This window comes from Capra hircus, chromosome 29 (genome assembly GCF_001704415.2).
Source record: "Capra hircus breed San Clemente chromosome 29, ASM170441v1, whole genome shotgun sequence".
NCBI classification, from domain to species: domain Eukaryota; kingdom Metazoa; phylum Chordata; class Mammalia; order Artiodactyla; family Bovidae; genus Capra; species Capra hircus.
In genome coordinates, this window is record NC_030836.1 from 37896367 (window position 1) to 37907724 (window position 11358).

Sequence of the window (11358 nt, forward strand, 5' to 3'; positions counted from 1 at the left end):
TGTCCCTGCCAGGATGGCTGATCTAGGGCTATACATGTGAACTGAAGTGGGTCATTCAGAGAACACCCTTGAATTCTGATGCATGAAAACTTTTTTCCTTGCTAGGTAATTCCTTTGAGATTTAAAACTCTAGGGAGGTAGCTTGAACTCCCTCACTAGGTGTAGAAGCCTTAAGGAAAAATGTTGCCAGGCTAAGACCATCAAAGCAGACTGAAGGTAAATAGCGAGGGTGAAAGAGAATGGATGACTTCTGATTTCTTGGTTCCAGCCACTGAGATCTTTGTATTTGCTCTGATTCTTGTATCCTGGATTCCCAGAATCATTTCAGTTAGTCTCCTGTTTCCTTGAAGCCAGTTAGAGTAGGGCTCCTCTCAATTTTGATTCAGATTTGGCTCTAGATCCTTCACATCCAGACACAAACGGAGTCAACATTTGTTTCAGCACCAGTAAGAGTGAAACTTTATTCTTTACTGAGCATAGGGTATACAGACCACCAAATACAGTTCATCAGCATTCTGGGCAGGACTGCCCTAGTGTGAGTGAGTGTTAGGAGAGGCCTTACTGATTCCTGAAGCACTCCAAGCAATTACACTGACGGTGCCAGGCCAATCCTGTCATTTCCTCGATCAAAGACCGAGAAATACAGCCTCAGAAAGACGTCACTGAGTAACCAGCTCTCTGTAGATCCCCTCACTCTTTTCTCTTTAAAGGCAGAATAGCAGTAGCCTCTAGAATCCTGGGGAAGTCAGAGACACACACCAGTCAGCTTGAGCCCTTACCGGTGACTCCCCCCAATACCCATACCTAGCAAAATTATTTGTTTTATTTCCCTCTTTTAGTAAGTATCAAGGGGTTTTCTCAGCAGCAGGGTATATGAGAGTTCATCCAAAACCAAAAAGGGCCAAGACGTGAGGTTGCCATGAGGAAGCGTGTGGTGAGTGAAGGACTGGGAGTGGGGAAACAGAGGAACGAAAAACAACAAAGTCCTATTGTAGAATGTCAGGCATATATTCAATATTCAGTGATAAACCACATGAAAAAGAATAAGAAAAAATATATATTTTATGTGTATACTGAGTCACATTGTTGTTTAGTAGAACTTAACGCAACACTGAAGATTATCCACTCTTCAAAATAATTTAGAAAAGAACAAATGTGTCCATAGTTCCCTCACTCCCTGTTTCTTCCTTCTGACTCCTGCTCCTTGTTTACTCTGCAGAGAATGCTGATTCTCCTCCTGAATCCCCACAACCATACTTTATTAAAAAAAACTTTATTTTGTATTGGAGTATAGCTGATTAACAATATTCTGAGTTTCAGGTGGACAGTAGAGGGACTCAACCGTGTGTATCCGGGTATCCTGGTCCCAAAGATACCCCTCCCATCCAGGCTGTCATATAACTGAGTGGAGTTCCTTCTGTTACAAAGTACCTCGATGTTGGTTATCCATTTTAAATAGAGCAGTGCCCACAACATGTTCTTGAACACTTAACTCAGAAACTCTGAGAAGCCTCCTTTGGCCCACACTCACCCTCTTTGGCCACTCCAGGCTTGTGTGGGTAAGGTACTCTGGTTCCCCATCCCCACTGGTCAGTCTGTAGCCCTCATCAGCCCTAGTAAGTCCCCAGTGCCTTAGTGCAGACCACCTTGAGATGACATTTGCATAGAATCCAGTGCACTTTTGCCTAGAACCAAGCAACCCTCAAAATGGCTCAATGAGTTTGTCATTTTAGAATTCCTGAAATTCCCTCTCTTCCTCAAAGCCTTCTTTGAGTCCATCAGCCTGCTATGAACTCTCGCAGGGAGCTGACAGGAAGCCTACACCCTGTGCTGGGGCTGAGCAGTCACTGTGCACCCTTTATAAACATTATTATCCAACCTCCCGACAGAGAGGTTGGCTATCCCAATTGACAAAGGAGGCACCTGTCCAGAGCAAGGGGAAGATGCAGGTGAGGACTAGGCTTTATCATCCAGACCAGAAAAATCTTGAGAAGGGAAGGCAGACTGTTAACTTATGCTGGGACATCACACTGGGACTGTCCCCAGCCATTCTCCTTGTAACATGGCCTATTTCAGGGACTGCTAGAGCTGAATTTCATATTCATGCACCTAAGGGTTCAGATTGAATTGAAGCTCTTTGAGGACTGAGGACGTTAGTATTCCCCTCTCCCTGACTCCCACTATTCCATATGGTGTGGCCTCTCCACACTTTTTCAGGAAGATCGCTGTCCCACACAGCCCTTTTCTCTCAAGTGATTGGATTTGTGGGAGGCACAGGCCCAGCCAAAGGGCTCAGCAGGTTCTGCAATGGTTTGACATGGCCTCCAGAGGGCGCCCTCCTCCCAGCAGCAGCCCGAGGGTTCCTGTCAACTCCAGTTTGAGAACCAACCGTCTGTATTTTCCCCTCACCTTGAGGATGTAAGCTTGAGCTGGCACTGGGTAGTTGATGCCATTGATGGTGAAGATAATAGAGGGCAGGGTATTGACCACAGAACATGAAACGTAATGCTGTTAGAGAGAGAGAGAGAGTGAGAGGTTGAGTATGGTGATCCTTGTGTGTGGAGACTGGGAGTGACCCTGGGGCAAAACCCTTCACCTTGGAACCCCGAAGCTTGTTGCCAATCAGCTTCTGTATTTTATTGACTAGTCTTCCTGGGCCTTGGATAAGTGTTGTCCCAGTGTCCACAAGGGCCGAGCAGCCATCAGAACAAGCAATAACCTCTCTTTTCTTGATGATGCTGAGAGACAATGGAAGAAAGAGAGCATCAAGGTCACTCTGAGTTTCCCCAGAGTTGCCCCCTTCCCGACTGTCTCCTAAACAGTCCCTCGTATCTTTCCCTCTTTTCCTCTGCTCTCGACATAACACTTTCCTGACATCCTCAAATGTAGTAGTTGAATACACCAGGATCTTTTGTACCTTGACACAAGTTGGTCTTCCTTCCTAGAAGACTCCACTCCACTTTGACTAGCAAATTTCTTCTCATCTTCCAGATTCCCGCTTAATTGTATTGTTTTTGGGAAGTCTTTCCCCAGGTGTTTATCAATCTCCTGTCTTGGTCACTCTCTGTAGACCCTTCCTCATGACTGCTGCTACTGCTGCTGCTGCTAATTCACTTCAGTCGTGTCCAACTCTGTGTGACCTCATAGAGAGCAGCCCACCAGGCTCTGCTGTCCCTAGGATTTTCCAGGCAAAGTACTTTAGTGGGTTGCCATTACCTTCTCCTCCTCATGTCTAGCATGTACCAAAGTCACAATTCACTATGTGGGTGAGTCACTTCATGTACATCTGCCTTCTTAGATGTTAGGGAGAGTTTTATTCTTCTTATTGAGAGGGTAACAGGCGGAAGGCCAGGGGTCTCCAAACGGAGGAAGTAGCCTGCAAGTGTCAGGCAATTTTATCTCTCTTAAGGGGCAGGAGGAAACAAACTAGCGATATTTTTTTTCCTTCTCTATAGAAATTTAAAAGGAGTTTTCTCTTAATATACTGTGTTGCCATAATGACACCCGGTTTCACCTGAGGTTAACTATTCTCAAACCTAGAGATAATCAATGCATTTTCTTATGGAAAAGTTTATCTTAAGCTGTGCTAATGTACTATACATTTGCCCCAAACTCTGTCTTCAAGTTGGTTCTGCCTTTTGGCTCAGAACCTACTTGACAAGCCAGCATGTTTTACTCAGATATTGTTCCCGTAATCTATGTAAATGAAACTATTTGTATGGTGATCTGCCCTTCTTCAAGATTCAAGTTAATCATTTTATGGTCCAGGATGAACTATTTGGTGCTAAGATTATCCCAAAATGCATCTTATAGGTGAGGGGCCTGGTGCCATTCTGAGTTTTAAGACATTCCTTTCTTTCACTAACAGAATGCTAGTGACTATGCAACATCCAGGTGAAGACTAGCAGCGGGGCACTCTTTCTGCCCCCTTCTGATGCCTATGTCAGAAGCTTTCTCTATCTATTTTATACTTTAATAAAACTTTATTACACAAATGCTCTGAGTGATCAAGCCTCGTCTATGGCCCCGGATTGAATTCTTCTCCTTCAGGGCCAAGAATTCCGGCGTCTTTGCATGATTCAAAAACAACCTTTCATTGCCTCCCTAAAGTGCCTGACACACAGTGGATACCCAATGCTTATCAGTTCAATGAGTGAATGAAGACTGAGAAAACAATAAGAACCCTCAAAAGAGCTGTATCTGGTGGGGAACAAATAACGGGTTGCACACAGAGTGAAGATGGAGATTTGCAGGGGCAGCAGATTCCTACAGTATGGGGAGAAAGGGGCTCCTCTGGGAGAGGGTGTCTCCCAGCACTGCTACTACAACCAGCTCAGACCCTGAAACCTTGGCCAGGAAATAAATGACTAGCCCACAGAAAATCCAAAGAAAGGTCAGATTTTACATGAGGGTATCACACAGAATCCTATCAATTATGCCTCTTGTCCTCAGGTCACTCCTGGATCCCACCTTCCTGATTCTCTGTAATAGCGCCTGTTACACTGTGTGCCCAAAACTTGGGGGGTCTTTTTTTTAGTTGCTTTCACGTCTTAAGACTGCAGGCAACCTCTCTCCACTGCTGGGTAGCTGTTCCCTAAAAAGACCAGTTTTCCCCATTTTCTCAGGACTGTCTTTGTTTTTAAAATGACATTTATCTGTACTGAGAACTTCCTATATTGGTAGCCCTGGACAGTTGGTCATCTTATCGTAACTCTGTTCAGGCTGGTGAAATTCTCCATGATCCTCTGTTCACCAAACTGTAGAGTCTTCTAACCACGCTCCCCACCTCAAAGGGCAGTGGGTGCAGCCGTCTCCCAGCTGCGCAGATCTCTCTGGACCCTTTTAGGACCCTGGTCAGAGCCTTCCTCAGAAGGCCTGGGCATTATGACCCCATAGGTTGTTTGTGTATCTATGTGCTTGTGTCTTTGTTTTTATGTGTGTTTGTATGTGTCTCTGTGAGTGCTTGTGTGTCTCTGAGTAGCTATGCATACTTTCATATGTATCTGTGTAGGTTTATATGTGTCTGCTTGTATGTTTCCAAGTGTCTGTCTGTGTCGTTGTGGGTGGAGTATATGTCTGTGTGACTGTGTGTCTGAGAATGCATTTGTGTGTGTCTGCCTGTGTCCATGTACATTAGCGGGAGCATCACTTGGGCTGACCCTCAGAGGAGAGGCTTACCGGTCCATGTGTACACTCCAGTCGCCTGCTCGAATCAATGGTACCCAGTTGAGCTCTCCCTTGTAGTAGCTGTGGTCCACCCCACCAAACATCACCACACTGCCCTCCTGCTTGTCTCTGTAGAGAGAAATGAGGATGGGATCCTTAGAGGACAGCAACAACAGCACTGTCTGAGAGTTGTGCTTGTCCACCCATCAAGGCCCTAATAATGTCCCCATGTACATATGCAGAAATAGTGTCTAGGAGAGATAGAGATCCAGAGTGAGGTCTGTTACTGTCTCATGAGCGGCACAAAGGAGGTTAGAAGCCGAATCACTTGTCTGAGCTCCACCCACTATGTCTTCTGAAGAAGCCCTGGACCTCCAGCGACCTGAGTGCTCAGACACCCTCAGAGGGCATGGTGCTGAAGTATTTGGCTTACCCCATGTCCACATTGTCATTTTTCAAGAAAATCAAGGCCTGGGAGTTCTAAGGGTATGGGTTCAGGTCACCCAGAGTTGGCTCTACTGGCCTGTGACCTCCAATGTCCAAAGGGCCCCACACTCAGAAAGGACCCCACCTCTGCTCTCCCTGTTTTGAAATGCCTAATTTTTCTTGAACAAGGCGTCCCACACTTTTGTGTCACACACTTTCATTTCTCACTGGCTCCACAAATTGGGGAGCTCATCCAGGGCTCCCAGTGAAGTGCCAGTGAGGAAGGAAAGATATCCACCATCCTTCTCCTTCCTTACTTATGAAATTCATAAGCAAATTGTATTGCTTTTTCCTCCAGCTTGTTTCCTGTTGCCTTCCATTAGCCTCCCTCATAACTCACCCAGCTACACCAAGTTACTGGTCTTTAGCCCAGGAGTAGGGTTGTGTTCCAAAATTATTTTATATATAAAAGCCAGTGCTAAAGCCAGGTAGGGCCCTGGGGCCATAGTTACCCTTGGTTATATTACTCTCAGAATACTTATTTTTAAAGTATTCCATAATTCTTGTGCAACTGAAAGCATCTTACAGCTAACTTGGAAAAAGCAATTGTCCATCTCAGACTTACTTGCTCAAGTAGAAGGCAAAAACAGGCTCAGAAATGGCACCTTCATTCTTCAGCTTGTCAAAGATGGGGATGGCCCCTGAGCGGGATAGGTTGGGGTAGTTCAAGCCCAAGATGCCATCAAATCTCCAGTGCCCAAACCCGTATTCTGCCACTCTTAGACCGAACGGCTGGTCAGTACTTACAAGGTCCCCAATCTGTGAGAGAGAAGAGTGTTCCCACTTACAGATATGTGAAGTGGGGCTAGGACTGGGCTGGGGTGCATTGCCATTAGATCCTTAGAGAAGAATTGAGGCTGGGCTCTGTCTTTGGTTGCCCGCAGATGGTTAGAGCAAGATGGAAGGGGAACTTGGGTTCCATTTGAGAGAGACTGTGAGTTTTAAAACATCTGCCCCTCTGAAAAACACCACTTGAGTGAGTCAAATTTGCCTTGTGGTTTCTGTACAGGTGGGGTAACCAAGAGTAAGGCCAGGTCCCATTGGTACCACCTTATGGACAACACAATCGAGAGCAAGATAGCCTTCTCTTTGGCATCATTACAGGACCTAATTACAGGAATGTACTGAATTCTCTTTAACTACTGTGGATTCTACATCTGTCCAGGATGACAGAAGCCGAAAACACAATCTTGCTTGCAGGGTTCTATGAAATTACTGCCTGGGGAATTCATTTTTGGGGATGTACGTATATTTCTGTGAGTGTGTATGAGACAGAAAGAAAGAGAGGGGAACTACTCAAGTATTTTGGGGGTGACAAGCCATAGGTTTATTAGACTCTCAAGGGTCCTCTTGAGTGAGAACTCATTTATCAGGTCCCTTGACTTGTCAGGCCTCCAGTTTCCCACTCTGGACACCTGAAGCCCTTGACTGGCCCCAGGGTCCCCAGATCAGTTTTATCCTGTCCCCAAACACCCCACAGCAACTTCAGTCCTGAAAAGTCAACCTAACTCCACCATTTACCACATGTGTGCTCCCTTGCTGTCTGGACCTCAGTTTCCTCATATGTCTCATGAGCTAATCAGACTAACTGCTGTGCAGGGTTGTTGCAGAATTAAACCTGTTGTCAGCGGAAAGTGGCGGGAACAGTCTGTTAATATAAAAGTGGGTGCTTTTATCCCTTTTCACTCCCAGCTAAATGAACCTTGAACTGCTCATGGGCATAAAAGCTACAAGTCCACACCGCAAGCCACTCTCTGGGTTAGCTAATTTGTTTGCTCATGTGTCACCATGGGCACTGCCACCCCAGAGACATAATCCTGTGGATAAGATGGCCAATATCTATTGGAGTTAGACTAGGAAGTGTCCTGCCAGATGGTCCTGCATGTTTTGCAAGCAGTGGTCCCCTTATATGCAGTCCTGACTCAGCATTTTTTACACTGTTACCCGAACTGTGTCACAAGCAACAACTCCTTTCATTCTCCCAGATTCATAGGCGATCCTGAAGGTCTTATTGGTAGGCCGGAAGGTGGAAGACTGAAGATGTCTGAACATAATCTTTGTAGCTGCAGATACAAGAGATGAGTGTCATCAGGTGCCACGGGTGGAAAACAAGGTGGCAGCGCAAGTGAAGGACGGTCCAGGTAGAGGGTTTCTCTACTCACAACAGGCTGGACTGGTGCAAAAGTCAGAGGGCACCCACAAGTCAGATGAGCCTGTGTCAAAGACAACCTGGAATTCCTGAGGGGGTGTTCCAATGGTGATGTTACCCATGTAGACCAACTACAGGGAGAAGGAGGGAGGGGGTTAGTGCAGATCTGGCTACCCTCTATTCCCACACTGATGCCTCCCTCTGGGTGTCACATATCTCTTGAGACCACTTTCTAAGCACCGTGCAGCTCACAGACTTTGGTCACAGAGGTATCTGAATTTGATATATTATTTTCCTGTGCTACATTTTATGCAGGATATTGACTCTATGACCAAGCATTGAAGTGGTATCTCCTGCATGGGAAGCCCAGAGGCATAACCAGTGGGCCTCCGGGACCGCTGGACACTCAGGGAAGTCCTGGTTCCTTCATCTGAGATGCTATGTAGTCTCTCTTCAAACCAATCCTTAGCATCCCCTTTTCCAGGAGATCCTTCTTGATCAACCCCCACCACTCCCTCTATACTCAGACCACATCCAATCAACACCACACAGGTGAGCCTTTCATTTGACATGTATTTACTCTTTGCCTATCTCTCAGGCTGGCATGGGCATTTTTGAAGACAAAATAAGCCTTTTTCTAATCTAAAAACAGTAAGCACTGTGTTAGATTCTTATGATCATACACATAATACAGGTTCAGTAACTTTTTCCTGCTGTCATTCTTACATCTGTGGAAACTGAATTCCTCTACCTGGGGATTCACAATTGCTTTGCAGTTGGTTCTGCAGTTTGATCAGTGATGGTTCACTCTTCAACTGTAACTGAGGTGCTCACTTAGTTCAGAAGGAACAATCACTCTCAAACTAATGACACATGTTTGACACAGAAATGGATGTTTACCTGCCACCTGGTAGTTGCCAGGTCCAGTCACAAAGACCAACAGTTGAGGATGAGAGTGCCTTCTCCTCTGGTTGGGGTCCCAGTTTTCCAGTGTCTCTGCCTCCTGCAGGAACCCCAACCCCAACATCCCACTTGGCACCTCCAGATGAGCCCCATGCTAAGCTAGAGTACCAGGGGGCGCTGTGGAGCATCATCCTTCCAAAATACTCACATTTCTGATGTTTCTCAGTGGGTGAATAGTTAGATTTGAGCCACGAAAAGAAATCTGGGACAGTCTGTAAGCATGCTCCTTCAGGAAATTTTTCAGCATGTTTTTTCCACTGAGGGTTTTTCTCATGGTCTTCACTCTCCTTAGAGGTATTCTTTCACCGAGCATTTGACAAAGAAAACAAACAAGATGCCACAATTAGCTGTCAGTGTTAATGTATAACTGTCATTGTAATGGCCCTGTGTGTTTTCTAATCATTTTTATGAGGCACATTATTATCAGAATTTTATGCATATACTATGGCAAAGACATATATTTGTATACAGGTTCTTTTCTGCGTATTGGGTAAGCCATATGAACATGTGGTGTTTCAGTGTCCCCTTCGGTAAATTGGTGGAATGTAACAGTACAAACCCTTCAAATAGAATATCTTGGGTATAAGTGAAGTGACGGATATAAGGTACCTGATAAATAGGAAGTGTCAACAATGACAGCCATTAGCATTGCTGTTGCCATCCCACTCATTCCTTCTCAAAGGACCTCAAGGAAGGAGGACTCTTATTCTCTTTTACAAGGGAGCAATTTGAAATGCAAGAGGTTTCTGAGTTGGCTGTGGTAACACTGCTTGTTAGATATAAGAGAGTGTATCTTTTTCCAAATTGAAAGAGAAGAGAGAGTTGAGAGAAGAGTCCAAGATATCGGGAACAAGTAAGGGAAATTCAGAGGCTTGAGAAGGAAGGAAGAGTTAAATGAAAAATTAAAAGCAAACAACACAAATAGAAATCCATTCCCAGTGACTTCCAAAGAGATGGAGAGATAAATGACAGTGATACAGAGATGCAGACATGGGCATATATACACTGAAATAGACAGGGTAAAAAGAGGACATGTTGAACAAAATGTAGAAAAGTGCTATTCCACAGGACCACATCAACATCTGCATAGACTGTGTACTGAACAGTAGCAAGGAGTTGTATTTTCAACAGGTCATGACATGACTGGACCCCAAGATCTGTGCAACCCAAATCTATACCAAGATCTTGGAATCCACAGTTCCTATAGCAAGTTACTTAACAATAAGTCAGAGTTGAACTTTAAGACTCTTACCATAATATTCCTTTCCCTTCTAAACCTGATGGTTGGAAGAATAATCAGATGAAAAGAAAAAATCTGAGAAAGGAATATAATGTAACATACAGTCTCCATACTTACTTGACTATGCACTCTGAGAAGGCCACCAGCCCGAGGAGCACAAGCCACTTCATGATTCTTTCCCAGCTCCAAGTAGTCAGGGAAGTTTGGGTTCTTAGCATGTAGTGGTGACCAAGGAGCCCCTAGTTATATATGCTCTGACCTACTCTAGTTTTCCCCTTCAGGCCACTAAAAGATCTGAAAAAAATACAAAGGTCTCAATTAAAAACTTTACCTATATCAGTGTCCTTGATGAATGGACTTTGAAGCTTTTCAGAATACAGATAATTGAAGTGTAATCTCTTCCTTGAATCTTGGCTGGAAAATCAAACTGATCTACATGGATATCTAAGAAGATGGAAAACCTTGCCTTCTTGGAGGAAAAAAAACTGCTAACAACATCATGAAAATGGGTATTTGGGGCCATGCTCGACAGGTGTGGTTTCATGTCATCTCCCTAGCCACTTCTTGAGATATGCATTGCTGTCTTCGTTGAAGAGGAGATTGCTAGGATATGAGATGTCAAATAGCAAAGTGAAGACGTCAGGGACAGCCCAGGGATATACAACTGGCTTTAGGTAGTGGGTCTAATGGCAAACATCAGGGGCACCTATGATGCCAGGCTACATCAAAGATTTAGGGCAGAGCAGTACTTCAATTGCATGGTTTCAGTATTGGAAGAAATGTCATATGCATCCACAAGATATTTTCTATCATCCAACAACTGTACAAGGAAGAACTGTGCTCGGTTCTGGGTTAAAGGCTTCAAAGTCAAAGTTGATCAAGACAAAAGTAGTCTTTATCTTAAGAGAGCTAGAAGTCTAGTTCTCACAAAGTCATGGCCCCAGGAGGCAGGAGATATGATACTAGGACTAGGTGGCATTGTTGGAATCTAGGCAGTACAGGCCTAACCTCTGGGAGCAGCCTTTCCTCCACTTCACCTATTCTGGAAAGCAGGCCAGTTGGCCATGTTTTGAAGAGAATCGGAATTTTGGATATTTACGTAAAATATACTTATTTTAATGTTAGCAACTAATTTTATTTTCCCGAAAAAAAAGTGGGACCATAATCTCCACAGCGATGTGCTGGAATCAGCCTTCAGTCTCTGCAGTTTTTTGTTTCTGCCCTAGAGTTGGGAGTGCACTGGGGACAGAGAAGGATTGAATTCATGTTGGTTGATTTTTAGAGAGACTCAATGAATAGTAAACATGCTGACTCAATGGAAAAGAGCCTGATATTAGGAAAGATTGAAGGCAAG

At 44.7% G+C, this 11358-nt stretch overlaps 1 protein-coding gene across 1 annotated transcript; it reads right to left on the reverse strand.

Annotated features, from left to right (window-relative positions):
• Window positions 587-10210, reverse strand: LOC108634229 (pregnancy-associated glycoprotein 1-like). Its single transcript, XM_018043234.1, has 9 exons — window positions 10122-10210; window positions 8913-9063; window positions 7815-7932; window positions 7597-7715; window positions 6218-6411; window positions 5179-5295; window positions 2597-2738; window positions 2410-2508; window positions 587-736 (listed from the first exon to the last, which is right to left on the reverse strand). The coding sequence occupies exons 1-9, from the start codon at window positions 10172-10174 to the stop codon at window positions 587-589; spliced, it is 1143 nt and encodes a 380-aa protein (XP_017898723.1). The 5' UTR covers window positions 10175-10210.

Excerpts from the sequence above, each read along its gene's own strand:
- LOC108634229 (XM_018043234.1), bottom strand. The coding sequence starts at position 10,174 with ATGAAGTGGCTTGTGCTCCTCGGGCTGGTGGCCTTCTCAGAGTGCATA. Across the intron at positions 9,064-10,121 it reads TTCTCAGAGTGCATAGTCAA|AATACCTCTAAGGAGAGTGA; the intron begins GTAAGTATGGAG and ends GCTCGGTGAAAG. Across the intron at positions 6,412-7,596 it reads TTGCTTGTGACACAGTTCGG|ATTGGGGACCTTGTAAGTAC; the intron begins GTAACAGTGTAA and ends TCTCTCTCACAG.